A 19,309-nucleotide genomic window follows, 5' to 3' on the forward strand; every position below is an offset into this window, starting at 1 on the left:
CTTTAGGGGCTCCAAAAGTTTTTATAAATTTTCAATGCCTATTTTTCCAATTTACTCTAGTTTTTCATTCACTTTAAGCTGACTGGAGCACAAATCAATCCATACTCTTTTTTTAAGACCTTAATATTCCTCATATTAGTTCAGACATCAACTAAAGCTGCAGCTCAATGGAAACAGTCCAGCATCAGTTTCCCTCCTCCACAGCAGAAACAAAGAACTCTCCTTTTTTTAATGATTTCACCGAGGAATCATCGTCCCTGCAGTCAAAAACACCTCGACTGAACCCGAGCTCGCCGTGACGGAGCGAGCAGGACGCCGCACCAACAGTAAACACAACCGTCCCCGGTGGTTCGTCTCTGCTGGATTCAGACGTGAATTATTCTTGGAGAAATTAGAGCTGCCGGAGGGTCATAACGGGGAAACGCTCTGAAGGGACCTTCACTAATGGATTTGTAATAGAATTTAACTGACTATAAAATAAAACTAACTCGTTTAATTTGAATGTGAGGGGTTGTACACGAAATTACTTAATGCTTTTAAAAGCCTTGATAAAAGTCTGAACTGATGTGCCAGCAAATAAGTCTTTATTCTTTTTAATCAATTTTTAATTTGTTTATTGTTATTTGGTAGCATCAGGATATTATAGTTCAATTTAAAATATCTACTATGAAGGGGCGTGGCGTCTTTCTTTAATAATTTAATGAATTTAAAGAAAAATATCATAAACAAGACATTAATCTTCCATCTGTCTTGGAATTTTTCTGTTATTTGTGGCAATGCTTTAGTTAAATCAGCTTCTCTGTTTTTACAAATAATTTTTATTAATTTACATGATTCCCCAATGACCCTGAAACTGTAGAAAAACTCAATTTATTGTAGTAAATCTTGTCTTTTTTGCTGCAAATCTTTCAAAAATGTAGGCCAACTGTATTTTATGGTTTATAATCAAGTGTCTAAAGACAAAATTAAAATATATAAATACAAAAGAGTAAAGACAAGGTCAAAACATGCTCTATTAAACCATGTTTACGGAGTTATTATGTATCATAACTCTTGTTGTTTTTGTTATAAACCAAAAAATGTCAAAACTAGAAACTTTTTTAAAACCTTAAAAATATGAATGAAAACTACTTTAATGCATGTTTGTCAAACTTACCTATGAGCTCATAGACTACACTTCAATGCTTATTTTAGTTCTATTTTAAGGACAATCTGCGGTTAAATAAAAAACTTTTGACACGAGACTTGTGACATTTTTCAGGTGTGAATCGCAGGATCAGCTTGTTGGATCAAAAGTGGAGCTTTTGCATCAGAACCGCCTGTGTTGCCACAGGATTGAGTTCAAAGTTGCAGGAAGAGCAAAAATAAAAACTTGTTCATGACTCATCTTTCTACAAATTCACAAAGTGTTTTTTTTCTAATCTCCTGTGAAAAAAGACCTCCTGGTGGACGAATTCACACAGTGAGCTCAGGAGGAGCAGAGAATCACGTCACAGATTTTTCCAGACAAACTAAGTGTAAACTGAAAATCAACTGATGTCATGAAATTCAGGCAGGAAAGAGGCGGGAAGGACAATTAATGGTCAAAGGGTTGTTGGTTGGATCACTATCTGGCACGTTGTTGAATTGGATTCTCCCGCCATCCGTGATCCATCCAGAGCAGCTTAAGTGCTTCTTAACAAAGCATCAAAATATGTTTACATCGGAGGAAATTAATTTACCTTAAGGAATACATTTTTTTAACAAACAAATATGTTTGTTTAGGTGTCGGATTTGTCTCTCCATTGATCACAAATAGGTAAAACCTTTAAAATGTGGTGAAAAAAACAAATCTAAAACTCATATCTAAAACCAGATCCAAATGTGAATGCCAACCTAGATTTGGATCCATATCTAAATCCAGAACAAAATCCAACCTCAAATTAAGATCCAAATCTGCATTTGAAATCGAACTCTATTTTTATTTTATATCTTTATGTGTGTCTGATGGATTTATCTCCATTGATCACAAAGAACTTCAATTCGGTGATTAACTGTTCCTTTGGGAAGGTGTTTTTGTGTGAAACAAAATAGTTTAAGTTTGACAATCTAGACCCAAAGCAAAATCCAGATTAAAATACAAATCTTTATTCAAATCCAGATCCTAAACGAGGTCTAAATCCAAATTATATCCCAGTTCCAATCTCAAATCTCAGCCTGCATCTATAGTCAATTCAAACCTAGATCTAAATCCAGATCAAAATCATGATCTAAAACAGGACTATAATCCCAGATACAAACTCAAATCTAAATGCAGATACAAACTCAGATTAAAAGCCAGATCCAGATCTAAATCCACATTCAACCCCAAAACCAAATTTAGATTCAAATTCAGGTTCAAATCAAAATCCAGATCCAAACCCAAATTGAAAATTATATAAAAATGTCCGATCTAAATCCATCTTAAAACCCAGATTCAAGTTCAGAATCAAATCTTGATACAAAATTAAATCTCAACCCAAACCCAAATTTAGATCTAATTCTAGAGCCACAATCAACCCCAAATCCAAATTTAGATTAAAATCCAGATTTACATTTAAATCCAAATCCAGTTCCAACTTCAAATCCAAACTAAGATCCACATTTAGATCCTAATCCAAATCTAAACATAGAATCAAACCTAGATCCAAACTTAAATCTTAACCAATCTTTAAATCCTTTCAAACCCAAATTCCAATCCAGATTTCAGTCCATATCCATCTTAAACTACATACCCATATGTCCATACTGTAAACTTATTCATATTTATTTATATTTATGCTTACTTGATGAATTTATCACAAGGTACTGAAATTTCTTTTGGTATTTTTTGTGAAGCCAAATTAAATGTTCTTCCTGTTTTGCCTGCAGGCCGTTTCTGGTGCTGCCCCCCCTGATGGAGTGGATCCGGGTGGCGGTGGCCCACACCGAACATCGGCGGAGCTTTTCCGTGGACAGCGATGACGTACGGCAGGCGGCGAGGCTCCTGCTTCCCGGCGTGGACTGTGAACCTCGACAGATAAAGTAAGAGCCTGAAAGTTCATCCCCCAATTCACCGAAGGGAAGAACTCAAGTCTGATCTAAATCTGGTGGAAGTCTGGAACCCACTTATGTCGGGTATCTTGAGTTTGAGTAACAATGGTAGAAGAGTTTTGAAGTTTGAGAAATTGATTTTTGAAATAGATGCTCCCAAAAGTTTAAAATCCTCCAATACTTTCAGGTTTTTATTAAAGAAGTATTCACTGGAATGTCTTCTGGAACTCTGAAATAAAAGAGTAGGACAAAAAAGCTGCTGGAGTCACAAAAAGAATTCCTAGAATTTATAAACCAAAATGTTCTTTAAAGTTTTCATTCATCAAAGTATTCACCTTTTACAGATTTACCGGCTGAACTCAGTCTCTGCATTCTTTTTATAAATATTCTTCATTCTGAGTTGTGATCCTCGTTCTCACTTCCACCTTTTGTTACCTTTTACTCGTTACTTTTCTTAAAACAAACTTCTTTCAGACCGTCACTACTACATGACTTTTTAAATTTATTCCATTTCAGATCCAAGCTCAAGCACTAGTCAAACTGAAATCCAAATCCAAACCTATATTCAAATTCGAATTCAAATGTTGATCAAAATCCAAATCGAAATCCAGATTAAAACCCAAATCCAGATTCAAAGATCAATATCTAAATACAGATACACATCCAACCCCAAATCCAAATTTTGATCCAATTCCAGATTAATGTCTGAATCTAGATTTAGATAGAGATCCAACCCAAAATACACATTTAGATCAAAATTCTGGTCCAAATCCAGATCCAAACCCCAAATTATACTTAGATCCAACCCTAGATGCAAATTCAAAACCAAATCCACGTTTAGATTGAAATCCAGATCCAGACTCAAAATCTTACCTAGATCCAAACCCAAATCCAAATTAAGATCAAACCCAAAATCCACATTTAGATCCAAGTCCAGATCCAAACCCAGAATTCTACCAAGATCCAAGCCCAGATCCAAATTCCAATCCAACCCTAAATCCGGAATCATAACTCAATTCAAACCCAGATCAGAATCCAGAACCAAATCTCGATTCAACCCCAAATTAAAATTTTGATCTAAATCCAGGCTCAAATCTAGATTCAAACCCAGAATCATACCTAAATCAGAACCAAGATCCAAATCCAGATCCAAACCCAAAAATAAAATTTAGATCCAAACTAGGATTTAAATCCAGATTAAAACCTAAATCCAAATTCAGATCCAAATGAAGATTTCAATTCTGATCCAAATTCCCAGATTCAAATCCAGATTTCAAACATTTAAACTTAAACCCAAAATTGCATATAGTTCCAAATTCAGATCTAAATTCAGAATCAAACCAGAATCCAAATCCAGATCCAAACACAAATCTAAATTTAGATCCAGATTCAGAATCAAAACCATATCTAGATCCAGATCCTCTTCCTGATTACCTGGAGCAGGTGTGTTCAGTCTGCAGCGTGGTTATCCAGTTACCTCATACTGTCTCTAGAATTGAAAACTCCACACACATACAGCGATTACAACAGTTAAAAACAAAATATCAATGAAATAATATCAGAAAACATCTTCATCACTGCTGAACTTTTACATTTCTCTCTAAGTTAAAGCAGATTAAAATGACTGCAGTGACATTTTGATCTCAAACCAACTTTGAAACTTATGAAATCAGGTCAAATTTAAAAATCTCTTTGAAAGAAAATGGGTTTAATTAAAAAAATCTGTTTTTGCATCTTTAATATGGAGCAACTTTCTTTTTTTTGTGCTCCCTGGACTCCCTGTTGCTTCTCTTTGTCTTGAACTCTCCCCCCCGCCGCGGCGTGCTGCATTTCCATCCGCCGTTTGATCCCACAGTGGGCGGGCTGCGTCCTCTGACACCTCTCAAACATAAGCAGAGTTGTAATAAAGGAAACACCAGGAGGTGTGCTCGGCCAATTAGCACCAGTTTGCAAATGCCAGATATAATTGTGGGGTAGAATGAGAGGAATATGATGAAGAGGTTTCTCCGTGACCCCGTGAGAACCGCCATTAAAAAGCATCACGGAAACAGGAATTAGAAATAATGAGTCACTGCCGAAGCCTCACCTGGAGACAAGAACGCTACGGTAGAAAATAAAGACGACAAGAGTGAGTGTTGACAAATTAGCACATTAGCGATCTGACTCTGATTGCGCCGTACTCAGTATTTATGAAGTTGTGAGAGGCAGAGTGATAATCATTTCCCTCAGCATGCCGCGAAGATGAATATCTACTGATCTGAAAATCCATTTCTGAGATAAGCTCCCACTTAATCACAGTAATGGATCTGCTGCTCCCATCTGCAGAGCGGAGGATTGTTTCTGCGCCACCAGGAAGCTGGACGCCGCCTCCACAGAGGCCAAGTTCCTGCAGGACCTGGGATTCAGGATGCTCAACTGCGGACGCACCGACCTGGTCAAGCAGGCCGTCAACCTACTGGGACCCGACGGCATCAACAGCATGAGCGAACAGGTCCGCCGCCCACACAACACTCACGTCACACACGGAAACACGCAACACTCCAGGGGGCTGAGCGGCCAGTTGTGAGTTTCCTTTTATCGGGATGCAGTTCACACATTAAAGTGTTTAAAGTGAGGAATTGGCACCACATTCATGTGTTTGTGCGTCTCTTTAACACTTTTTAGAGTTGCTTTTTTTGTGTCCACACAGGCAATCTCTGCTGTAGTTGGTAACAATCAACAAATGATCAATATTATTATTTCCTTATTTTTCTGAAATTCAACTTTATCAGTGACAGATTTGAAGAAAAATGTCAAATTAAAGGAAAATTTACCTTGATTAATTTGAGCAAGTTCAGCTTTGAAACATTTAAATATGGTGGAAAATGATTAAAAACATCAGTTTGCAAAGAACACGTCTGTTGTTTAGTTGTTTTTTTCATGAATCTTTATTGACTATTTAAAATTTAAACAAATTTCAGCACATTTGAGTACAAGGTTGTGTCAGAATCCCCCCAATCTATTTATATAGAGCGTTCACCATCTTCTACTCCTGTTCGAATCTACTATTTCCAAATCGAGTACACTCAAAATTTCCCAGAAGTATTTGCAAAAAACTAGCGAACATCGATCCTCACTATTAACAAATATAGACCAGAATGCATTGCGGTCAAACAATTTTGAACAAAAAAACGTGTTTAAATGTAATACTTGAATAAACCATCCACATTTTCACCATCAGAACACAGTGGAGTCATAAATAAACGCCATGAAATGTTGGTATTTTTTTTATTTTGACAAGGGATTATGGGAGAATTCGGACACAACCTAAATTTAGGTTAGCCAAAACAGCTAGCATGTAAATTTTAGCTAAACTCGCAAATAGCCTAAAAAATCTTAGTAAATCCCAAAAATAATCCAAAAAGCTAGCAAAATTTCATTTTTTTAAAAAACTTTAAAACTGTAACTTTTTAACATAATTATGAGCAATAAACAGACATTAATATTGTTCCAGAATAAATCAACTTAAACCTCATATAACTTTCAATATTTTACTCTCTATAAAAATATATTTTGTCAAAATTATAAAAGTCACAAATGAGCGCAAGATAACATCTGGCCATTAATAACAACAAAATAAAATGATCTGGAGGGCCGGATAGATTCACCCGGAGGGCCGGATTCGGCCCCCGGGCCTTGACTTTGACACATGTTCTAAACAATTATCAAAAATTATATGAACCAACAAAATAAAATAAATATAATGAAAAGGGGTCTTATAGTTAAGAGTAAAAGATATAATGTTTCTAAATAGTTTAAAAGTGTTTGATAAATTCTGATTACCCATTTTTACCTTTTCTATAGCACAAAATATGATTTTAAGTCTGTTTCTTTAAAATGAAAGACCCTATGTTTTAGTTCTTGTTCAAATGTTAACGATATCTCTAAGACTTTATAAAAACTATCCGTTATAGCCAATTAACAGATCATTAATAAACTGTTAGTCATTGAGATATAAATGACTTGTTAAGTAACAGTTAACAATTTGTTAAGTATTTATATATACCGATATCTCATTAAACGAGGCCTCAAATCACCAAAAATATCAGGATTTGATAAGTCTGTTCCGTACTACTTCTGTATTGGTTTGTAACTCTACAGCAGCATGTAATTTAGTTTAATTTAAAATAAATAAATAAAACACAAACCCATCCCCTGACTTTCTTTTCGCTCTTTATGAGCAGCTCCATGTGATGCCCCGCCCACAGTGAAGCCAGGTTTCTCATAGATGATTGGCCCAGAAGCCAAACTCCTCTCTATGAGGTGGTCTTCTTTTAACTAACTATTTAGGGGATACTTTATTCTTAATTAAGAGAAACTAAAGACAAAGGTGAGTTTACAGACAGAAAGGCTAGAAAAATGGTGAAACTATTCCCCCTATGTGGACTCTGAAAATATAATAAAAGAAACTAGTTTGACCACTGCAGAACATAACAAAAACTGTCAAATAAAACATAAAAAATAGCTACTTGCTATGAAGTAGACCTTTATTTTGAAAGGTACAGTGATAATGACTTCTAAAAATGGCTGAGTATACTATGAAGTGGTTTATATTTGCTTTAACGATTAAAAAGCCTATTTAATACACAAAATAACATAGTTATAGTGTTTTACAACAAGGACTCCCTGTTTTTTCTGCAGTCTCCTGCCTAGTTAAAACTCTGATCTAAGAAATGGTTTTGAGGCAAATCCAGATTCAGTTCAGACCACAAACAAAACAAAACGTTCAGACCACGTTGGTGCTAAAAATATGACATATGATGGTAAAAGTCCGTAGATCTTTTTTTAAAGCTTTTTCACGAAAACATTTACAAGTTTATTTGTGCATTCTGTGGGATCCCTCGGTGTGATCACGTTGCTACACAATCTAACAGTCCGCCCACAGAACGATGTAAAATCCCGGTTCAATCCTGCAAGATTTTTGGTTTAAAACAGGCTATTTTAGGCAACACTGAGGGGGAAAAATCTGAATATGTACGATTCATTCTTTCCAGACTTTTTCTGTAAAATAGTTTTTTTTTAAAGCTCATGTTGTGAAAAAAATGGGAGAAAAGATACTTAAAGATTAAATTAAAGAAATACAAAGCTTTAAAATATAGAAAGAAGGCTGGTTTATATTTTGTCTCATCTTTTAAATTTATAATAAATACATTTTCTATCTTTTTTACACAATATAGAAAGATTTGGATGAAACAATCAAAAATAATGCTTTTATTTTGAAAGTATCAAAAAGTTTACAATGTCCTGCAGCAGTTCTGGACTGAAGGACCAGATTGTTTTCAAAATTCTTCTCATTTGCTCCACCTTTGAGGAAATATTTCACCCTCACCACATACTCAAACACACCTAGTACCCAGAAAAAAATAATTCTAGACAAACCCCCAAAAAATGATGATTTAACAGAAAATCATTAAAAAACAAATAGGAGCAAAATCTCTTATAGTGCTCAAAAAAGAAGAAAAAATATATAAATGCACCAACAAAACCAAAGAAACGTGTTGGGGACAGTCAAAGGAAGTTTTACAATTATTATGGGATGGCCACAGGACCTACTTATGTGGCAAAATGTAAAATTTGGAAATGTTCTCACAATATAGAAAAAAAACAAACATTTGTTCTCTTTTGTTCTCCAGGTTAAGGCTACAACCATGACTGACATTGTGTTAATCTTTGATAGAAAGATGATTTTTTTTAAAAATATGTTTTTTATACCTTTTACAAATTTAAACTCCTCCTAGGGATTTTAATGTACCCCATCAAAAGTAGTTTTCATTTATTGTTTGCACCTTTTAAACCCGAATATTAATAAAATGTAACACATGAATCGCTGGCTCAAGCGGAATGAAAATATATAACATACAACATACAAATACAAGGAAAGTGGGCGTGGTTTGGAAAAAACCTCTGTTGCCAAGGAAATCAAAAAATTTACTTTTGAAGGTTATTTTAAAAATGACATAGATCTGTTCGTCACCCCCAGGCGACCAAAAAATAAAATGGTTGCTATGGAGATAGATCAAACAGAAAGCTGCCATTTTGAAAAATGTGTCACATGCAGCTCTGACCGCAGTGGGGCGGGTCAAAAGGAGGTGGTGAGGTAGGGGCGGGTTCACCTGTGGGATGTTGTGGCAAAGTGTAACATTTCACAATTTTTCTAATTTTCCCATAATATGAGAAAAGAAAACTTGTTTGAGTGATCTTCACAAAATTACACACAAACTTAATCTTCAGGTTAACTCTACAACCACAATTGAAGTTTTGTTGAACTCTGACTTCAGAAAGAGGTGACCATCTTGAATTAAAAAAAAAGAAGAAAAACTTTAGTAACATTTACAAATTTAAACTTCTCCAAGATATTTTGATGTATCGCCTCATAATTCCTTGAGCATCATCAGAAAGCTAGTTTGTGAATGTGGTGAGCTTGCAAAAATTATGTTCATTTATTGGTCGCAAATTTTTTACTTATATATGGTTAAAATAAAATTCATGAATCACTGGTTCAAGCTGTGCAAAATGATATAACATACAGTATACAAATATTAGGAATGTGGGCGTGGTTTACAAAAAACCTCCGTTGCCAAGGAAATCCAAAAATTTACTTTTGCCAATTCTTTTAAAAATGATATAGATCTGTTTGTCACCCCCAGGCGACCAAAAAATAAAATGGTTGCTATGGAGATAAAGCTAACAGAAAGCTAACATTTTGAAAAATGTGTGACATGCAGCTCTGATCAGAGTGGCAGGGGATGAATAGTGAGGGGTGTGTCGCAGCTGCTCTGTCAACAATTCAGCTGCATCAACCGGCACCCAATCAGGTCCATGTCTCACTCTTTCTGCAATAAAGCGTTAATAACATTTGGGAATTTTTCTGTTGATCCAGTTGGTGTGATTCCCCGTGTTGCTGAGTGTAAGCCAACAGATTTTCTCTCCTCATAAGCTGCAGCTAGTTCCGTTCTGGAACCCCCATCATTATGACCTCCTGCGAACACGTCATAACACAGCCGTTAGTTTAATATAAAGGCTTTTATGCCCTTGTTATTCCAGTAAAGCAGAGAAAGGGAGCAGGCAGTCTTATAGCAGCAATAAAGTAAAGGCTGTGGATTGTCTCGAACTAATCATGAGGGTTTATCCCCCCACAGCCATCAGCTGATGGAGTACAACGGTGTCCGGGAAATATTTAAGAATGAATCTCCATGCAGGGACATCAATCTGCTGCGTAAAGTGCTGCAGAGACTCATAAAAAGTCTCTGGTGAGCATAATGACCCGGATCCAACATATGATTGAGGTCCATTTTATTAGACATCATCCAAAACACTCCAGTAAGCCTGATAAATGGAGGAAGTTAAGTTTTTTTTCCCTTTACAGTAAAGTTATCACTCACCTCTCCTACAGATTGGAACATAATGGATGTGGGCGTGGCATGTGGGTGACACATGGAGATATGGGGTTTCCTGCTCCACTTCTGTCATCACTCCTTAGGAAAAGGATCTCCTGGTAAAATCTCTAATTGATGGAGATGAAAGGAGGTCAGACTTTGCTGAGGTCATCTTGCTGCCGATTCCATCAAAGGAAGGCTTCTTTTTTATGTTACATTCTTGTCTCCTAGAATAGTTTTTGTTGAACTTGTAGCTGGTCTATAATGTAGTCAAGGTATTAAATACAGAAAGATCAGATTTATTCAGATCAAAATTACCTTCCGATTGAGATATGTGGGTTATACCGATTGTTGAGCCGAGGTTTATGACTTAGTACGAGTAGGGTTGGAGGCTTTGTTCCGGAGGCTTCCATCCGGATGATCTGGGCAAACAAGCTGCCATGCTCTAGAAAACTGTGTCTCCAAGCGGCTTTGGGACATTATCTGAGCTGGCAGAGGCGAATTTTGAATCCAACAGTCCTCTGAAACCACGCAAACCATCAATTTGTGATACCAATCGCGTTAACGTTCTTCCCACATATTTACATGCAGCCAAGGTGCACATTGCTACGGGTTTTAAAGGGTAACCAAACACCACATGAACTTGTTTTGACTGTTGACCTCTATAAATGGAGCTTTAAAAGTCTGTTGGTTGGTGCCAAATTGTTGACGATTTAAAAGAAATCGTATTTGAAAATATTGCCAGAACCGTCTGTGTGATGCCCCCTACAGGTTGAAATGGGGTATTACAGTTGAATTTTGTGATTGGTCAACTGGAGTAAGTCCCAGAAGTTTTATTTCATAATGCTCTGTAACTCCAGCATATGGGTTTGTAACAAACATTTAACTCGAGATTGTTCACTTGATAAGTTAGCCTAACTAGCTATAATGCTAGCGGAATGTTTACCACTCTCAGACTCTGCAAACCTTAGCTCCACCAGCAGTACAGCTGTCAGGCAGTGTTAAAGCAGCGTCTTGAGTCAGCGGCTCGAATCATTAAGGTTCTGGTCCAGGCGAAAAATTCTCAGAAGGTTCTGTGGAGAAACTTGCATCACTTTACCCGGTACCACTCTCCATATTGAAAACCCAGCATACGCTACATAAAGCTAGCCTAACTGTCAATCATAGATTTAAGCCGCTCAGTCCGCCTCCACTAGCCCCACCCACGTTTTGGCATTTTTCAAATCTGGGCCTATTTGGTTAGCCTCGAAGTGTATCTGAAGCTAAATGTCAACAGTCGCTTAAAAAAGTTATAAATGATAAAATCACGTTTAGAAGATCATCTCGCTCTATGCTGCAGGTTTGTTTGCTCACAACAGAACTCGCTATACTTCTTCTTCACTGTAAAAAGTACAACGTTGGATGAGTTAATAAAAGTTCTTTAATTTGTTACATTTAAAAATTTTAGTTTTATCAAATTACATTTTTTAATTGAATAAACCATCAACTCAAAATTTTAATTCAATTAAAACAAATATTTTTTTAAATTAAAGAACTTTTGTTAATTGATCTAACGTTTAACCTTTTTAGAGTTCTTTGGCTGTTTCTGGTGTTTAGATACTTCTGCGCAAATTAACAATATTTATTCAGACCGAATGTGTAGCGTACATAACTGTTTTTTATAATTAGATACATTTTTTAAGGCCTGTACACACTTCAATTCTAATCCAATCTTTGATCCGATTAAAAGGTTTTGCACGTGTACACACAAGAGTTCATCAAACTACTCATCCTCGTCCATCTTCTATCCAAACGTTCACAAGTCCAGCTCTATGACTTCTATGCAGACAAATATTCCAGTCAGGATCCGACAAAGCTGGTACACAGAGTTCTGTTTAGGTCCTACTGCCCAGTTGTTGGGTCTCAACAAGGGGTATTGTAAAGATTTAAGGAGTACTTTTTCTCACTTCACAGGACCGTTTAACTATAGCCTCAGTCGTGATCATCAGGTTTCAGTTTTATCCCCCTTCAGTCAGGATAATCGATCTTAGTCCTCTGGTTCTCCAGAACTCTTCACAGCTCCAAACCTCTTCGGGTTTTATTCATACAATCTTTACAAACACACTTCAGAAATGTGTGAAAAGCCTGAAGTTGTTCCAAACACAAAGTCCAAAAGAAAATACAACAAATGTGGTTAATCGGCTCTTTGTGTGTGTGATGGACAGATGAGTTAATTGAATATTATTTGACCTCTGAATGTTGTTTCTTGACTTAATCCTCTGCACTTTAGGATAATTAAAGTCGGCATCAATTAGAGTTGAAAATTGCCATCATTAAGTCAATTAAATGAGAAATTGGTGTCAAGTCCTCTATTAATATCATAATTATTATTGTAAAAACATTGATTTCACCTGCTGTTTTTTTTTAGATTTGCACAATATTTGGGGAGTAAAAGCAAAAGGTCTGCATGTGATAGAAACCCAGGGCTGAGATTAGCGTTGCCGTGGCAACAGTTTCCTCATTTTTATCTCTGGGGTGTGTTGTGTCTCCTGTTTCTCTCTTATCTGTCACCTGTCTCTCAGTTGTCTCTTCTCCTCCTTCACCCTGACGGTTTATCCCTCCGTATCCTCCTCCTCCTACTACTGTGCACTTTGCTCCCGAAACCAGAACAAAATTCAAAGACATCCCATAATATTCGTAACGTTATTTCCATATAAACGGTTGAATGGAAGCTCCAGAACAGAAAATTTGTATATTCTTACAATTACAGCTAACTTTTCCTCTACAGAGTTTCCTTTTCTTAAACTATTCCAGTCAAAGTCTCTTTTTAATTGGATTTTACTGAGAAAATTCTTCTATTTAAAAAAATGATAATAACTAGAAAAGTTGCATTACCTGCGATAATGCCAGTGTGAATGCTTTTTGCAGAAAGTAGTCGCTGAAGATGCTGAAGCTTTTTGCTGAAAATGGTGACGCAACTTAGACTACTTTAACTGCTGAAGGGATTTGCTGAAAATCCAAAAGCTGTTTGTAAAATGTTAAATTTGCTAAAACACCAGAAATGTCATAAAGAACTAAGAACGAAAGCTGAAGTTGATCTATATTTTTGAAAAATTGTAGTAAAAGTGCTTAAAAATCCCTAATGCTAGCCAGTTTTGCAAAAATATTTAGCCCAAATTAGACCACAAAATTCAGTAGATAAATTAGCCAAAAAAGCTAGCACATTGCTTACTAGCTAAACTCCAAATAGCCCAAAATTCCTCAGTAAATGAAATTAGTCAAATAAATTAGCCTGTTGCTAAAATAGAAGCTAAACTCTAAATTAGCTTATAAAAACCTCAGTAGACAACAAATTAGCCAAAAACGTTAGCATGCTGCTAAAACATTAGGTTAACTCTAAATTAGCATAAAAAAACTTCAGTAGATGGCAAATTATCCAAAAAAGCTAGAACATTGCTTAGTTACTAGCTAAACTCAAAAACTGCTTAAAATTCCTCAGTAAACTAAATTAGTCTGTTGCTAAAATAGAAGCTAAACTCTAAATTAGCCTAAAAAACCCAGTAGATACCACGTTAGCTAAAAACGTTAGCATGTTGCTAAAACATTAAGTGAACTCCATTTTTTTTTTTAAATTATAAGATTAAAATACAGCCCATGAATATATTTGAAGGCTTGCTGTTAATGTACTTAAAATTTGGAATTTGAAGACATTCTCATCCATATCCTAGGGCATATTTGCTCAATATTTCAAAAACTAAAGTAAATACCAAAATTACAAGCAGTAATAGTATAGTGTGAATGCTTACTAAGCAACAATGTACAGTATCTATTAATCTATTAAACATAACGATTGTCACAAAGAGTTTCATTGATTTAAATGAAATACAAATGATTTATAAAAAGTATTTATTACCACCTTCTTTATGTTTTACTTTTTACATGGTTACATGACAAATTTTAGGTTTGTCAAAATGTTTGTTTCTGTGAATTCCCAGCAGTGCTAACTCTAAACGAATATAAAGTTTGGATTTGTCAATTTGTTTTATGTTTTTACGGCAATTTATTGAAAATTTAAAACAAAATTCATGTTATTGTTCTCAAAGTTTAAGTTTAAATTAAAATTTAATTGAACACTGAACTTCAATTGATCACAATTATACTTTTTTTATATTAAATGTTAGAAATATAAAACTCTGAGAGGTTCTAGTGGAATAAAATGTATTGTATGGATGAAAATAAAAAATAAGAACCCCATATTGCAGTGGTAGTTTATTTTACTAACATTTAATACCATTTTACTGTAGTTTTTCTACATGTATTTATGGTTTTTTTTTACCTTTTTTTATTTGTTGCTTGATTTTTGGGGGTACAAAAAACATCTAACATTCTAACTTTTGATGCAAAAATTAAGATTTTGGTGTTGACCCTTCTGTTAATGGGTTGAATTTTTAGAGAAATATGAACAAAAATATCTGAGGAAAAGAAGGTTTGAGAGTTTAATATGTTAAAAAAAATGTGTTTTTTATTCAAATCTTTTATCCAATTACTGATAAACGTTGCCTTTCAGGAAATGTTTCTGCGTTTTTTAATTTATCTGACCATCAGGTTGTCGTCATTTTGCATTTAGAGTTCTCATCTTGTATTAAATGACCCCCTCTGAGTGTTTTATTGATCCTCTGCTGTCTGCAGGGCATGACCCCCCTCATGTATGCCTGCGTCCGCGGGGACGAGGCCATGGTCCAGATGCTGCTGGACGCCGGCGCCGACATCAACAGCGAGGTCAGTGTTGACCATCCGACGCCGCTAAGATGTCACATTCCTGTTGTTGTGTTGTTCATTCACCTTTTTGTTGTTGTTTTTTTATTGCACCAGTGAAAACTGTAAAGCAACTCTTTGCCCCCTTCATCTCTGCTGTCTCACCTGCTCCCAGCATGCTCTCTGTTCTCCTGGCAGCTCATTGCAGCGAGTGCACAGATGAGCAACAACCCCGTAACTCTTGCACACCAGCACTTTGTCTCCGCTAGAATAACAATGCGGCGATAGTCTCTGGGCGCTGCCAGTCACTTCATTAGGTTTGGTGCCGCAGACGTCCAGCAGACGCTCACCTGGCGGCTGCAGGTGATTCACTGCTGGCGGACAAACAGGTGCACTTTCTGCAACTCGCTGCCACAGACGTTGCTCGTGCCTCATTACATTTTTTACACTCGACGCAAGGCTGTGCTGTCAGAAATCCTCATTTTGTTTGTGTTTACGTTTCTCCGAGTAAATAATCATCCACACAAAGAGCAGTGATAACATGGAGAGCATCGACATCGCTGAGCGTCAATCGACAGCTGAACTCCAGATACTCAAACTGAATTAAACAGGAGAAGAAACGACCTTTACTGTCATTAGAGCTGCTTTTTTAGATGTTATTCAGTAAAAAACATAAACCTACATATTATCTTGTATTTTTTGTTATTATTTCTTATTGATCGAAACTGTAAAAAGACAATCCCAACATTAATCAGCTGCTATTAAAAACAAATTGTCTTTAATTTCCAAACTACAGGTGTTGTTTCCATAGCAACCATGGCTGTTTTTCAATGTCTGAAGCTAATAATAAAAAATTCTCAAACATAAACTAATTTTTTTCACTTAGCAACCAGCTGTAAAACAGATTCATAGAGTAAAAAATGGCTTTTCTTTTTACAGGCAATGTGTTTAGTGACGGAGTTATCAGGATGTTGTTAAAGCTCATTTTAGGGTTGTGATGGTTTGGTTGGTTTTTCAGGTGGCGTCTGAGAAATTTCATTTGATTGGCAGGTGGGTGGAGTCTGACAAATATGATTGATGAGCAGATGAGTCAAGTAAGACAAATGTTTGTTTGGTTGGCTTGTAGGTGAAGTCAGAGAAATCTGGTTTGATGGTCCGGTGGGCGGAGTCTGACAAATGTACTAGTTTGATTGTCAGGTGGGTGGAGTCTGACAAATGTACTAGTTTGATTGTCAGGTGGGTGGAGTCTGACAAGTGTACTAGTTTGATTGTCAGGTGGGTGGAGTCTGACAAATGTACTAGTTTGATTGTCAGGAGGGCGGAGTTTGACAAATGTACTAGTTTGATTGTCAGGTGGGTGGAGTCTGACAAATGTACTAGTTTGATTTTCAGGTGGGTGGAGTTTGACAAATGTAATAGTTTGATTGTCAGGTGGGCGGAGTCTGACAAATGTAATAGTTTGATTGTCTGGTGGGTGGAGTCTGACAATTTTAATAGTTTGATTGTCAGGTAGGCGGAGTATGAGAAATGTAATTGTTAGATTGGCAGGTGGGTGGAGTTTGATAAATTTGATTGTATGATTGGTAGGTGGGTGAAGTAAAAGACATGTTAGTTTGATTGTCAGGTAGGCGGAGTTTGACAAATGTGGTAGTTTGATTAACAAGTGGGCGAAGTCTGACAAATTTAATAGTTTGATTGTCATGTAGGCAGAGTTTGATCATTGTGATTATTTGATTAACGGTGGGTGAAATTAAAACAAATGTTGTTTGTTTGATTGGCAATTGGTTAGACTTTGACAAAAACTATTAGTTCGACATGTGGGCGGAGTCTGACAAATGCAACAGTTTGAGTAGTTGGTGGGTGCAGCTTATTCAAAGTGATTGTTTGATTGCCGGGTAGGTATATAAACATAAAACGTGTTAGATTGACAAGTGGGTGAAATCTAGCAAAGGTGATAGTTTGGCAGGTGGGTAGTCTGGCAGGTAGGAGTTTTTCATCCATGTTAACTTAGTTAGTTTAGTTTAGCAACCAGCTCGTGTTTATATTTTATGCCTGACTTTATGTCTTTGTAAAGTTACCGGTAAGTCCACTGAGACGATTGCATCGGGATATTGGCTTATATAAATAAAACTGAATTGAATTGTCGAAAAAATGTTTATAGATTAGAGTCTATAGTTTATACATAGTTTATATATAGTTATATATATATCTATAGTTCATAGATTAGTCTCTATAGAGTCTTAAAGTTTTTTTTACAAAAATAAATGTAAAAAAAGAAATCAAATCAATCCTTTCCTAAAGATGAAGAACTCTTTCTCAGTTTTTAAAAATGACGACTTGTCAGAAAATCAAAAACAGTGTCAAAACATGTAAAAAGTTGACAAAAAAGTCAAACAAATATATTTAATTTTTGTGGGATTTAAGTTTTCAAAAAAATTAACAGAAACTGTTAGGAAGTAAAGACTGTAAATTAAGATGTAATCAAGTAGAAAGTAATAATACAATTACAAGCTTTACAGAATGATTTCTGTTGAAAGTAAAAGTACTGGTTATTTTTACTTTAAATTTACTCTAATTTATTGATTTAGTCTATTGGTTTATAACAGGAAATAAAAACATTAGAAAAAATACAAAAACAGAAAAATCAAACTAGTTTGAGATATTAAGGTGCAAAATCCATGTAAATAATAACAATATATTATGAATGTGTGTGAAAATAAGAAAAATGAAAGAATATGATGTGATCTTTTTGACGAATACGACACATCGAATACATTAAATATGACTACTGATTAATTGAGTTTAGCATTTGAAGATTCAGTGCAGTAAAATTACTTAAAACAATTTAATTGAAAGTTACTTGCTAACTAAATGTAAATAAGTGCATTTAACTTATTCAAATTAAAATCTGAAAATCAGCATAACAAGTTTAAGGCAAACAATCAAGTAAAATCATGAACGCTCTTTGTTAGTAAAAGTGTTTCCTTCCACTCACACAGACTTTCATGCATGAAGTGGTGAATCTGTTGGTCTTTGTGTGGATGTTCTGTAACTCGGACGTTTTGGTTCTGTTTGGCTCGTCTCTCCGTCAGTTCGTCCTGGTTTGGTGTGATTGCTTGTCTGGTTTAGTGAACGGGGTCAAAGGAGGGTCAGTTCAAGGTCAAGGAAAAACCAGATTGTGAATAATTTAAAAAAAAAGAAAATTTGGAAATAGTTTTAAAGTCTAAACACACATTGTAAAAGAATTTGAAAAAAAAAGTTTTGTTTGAAAAAACTTGGTGAATTAAAGGAAATTTAAATGATAGTGTTGATAATGCTTTTGTAAAGTTTGATGCATCAGACAAAAAATGACAAATGACATCATCATTAACATGTCACCCAATGTCAATCATATCCCATTAGCCAATGGGCTCAAAGCCACACCCCTAAGAAATAAAAGGCGAAACTCTGAAAATGAAAAGTCTACATTGAAGCTGTAAATTGAGGATTTGGAGCAAAGAGGGAGAGAAATGTAGAAAAAAAAGAACAAAAACATGAAAATACAAAATAGCAGCTGTTAACCATGAAAGTTTTTTAGTAAAAGTTTCATTTCATTTATTTATTTATTAGTTTATTGGACAGGGACATTTTATTTTAAAAGCCTCTTTTTTAAATGCACCAGTGTTAGCCAAAAGGCTATTAAGTATCTAGACAAGGTTTATAGATTGTTTTAAATAAAAGTTAAGAATATTTCTTTAAATATAATATATATATAATTACAATCATTATATAAATGTAATATAATAAATCTACAGTCTAGTTTTTCCTTCACTTCAAGCTGATCCTGGTTTGACCTCATATCTGCGTTCGCCGCAGATTTGGTTACGAAGCTAAAGAAGAAGAAGAGTTTTAAGGCTCTGTTGGAGTATTTAAGAGCAATAGTGCTTCTGCTGAGAGTTTTCTGATTGCTGCGTCTGCCTCACAGCAGGGAGGTTTGCTGGATTTCCTTCCAAACACAATTACCTGGTTCCAACATAATCAGCTGCTTCATTCACTGTATTAGGAGTCCCCTAGAATATGAAGCCATCTAAGGAGGGAAAGTCTGTTATCTGATGTTTACCGAAGCAAGT

General features: G+C 35.5%; 1 protein-coding gene across 2 annotated transcripts in view; it reads left to right on the forward strand.

Moving 5' to 3' along the window:
• Positions 1-19,309, forward strand: part of LOC112153201 (ankyrin repeat and BTB/POZ domain-containing protein BTBD11-A) — a 222,565-nt gene that overhangs the window by 186,376 nt on the left and 16,880 nt on the right. For both annotated transcript variants that reach the window (XM_024283199.2, XM_024283208.2), the window contains exons 4-6: positions 2,890-3,042; positions 5,377-5,542; positions 15,135-15,224. In XM_024283199.2, coding sequence (XP_024138967.1) covers positions 2,890-3,042; positions 5,377-5,542; positions 15,135-15,224 — 409 coding nt within the window. The remainder of the gene's footprint in view (positions 1-2,889; positions 3,043-5,376; positions 5,543-15,134; positions 15,225-19,309) is intronic.

Source organism: Oryzias melastigma, linkage group LG23 (assembly GCF_002922805.2).
Source record: "Oryzias melastigma strain HK-1 linkage group LG23, ASM292280v2, whole genome shotgun sequence".
NCBI lineage: Eukaryota > Metazoa > Chordata > Actinopteri > Beloniformes > Adrianichthyidae > Oryzias > Oryzias melastigma.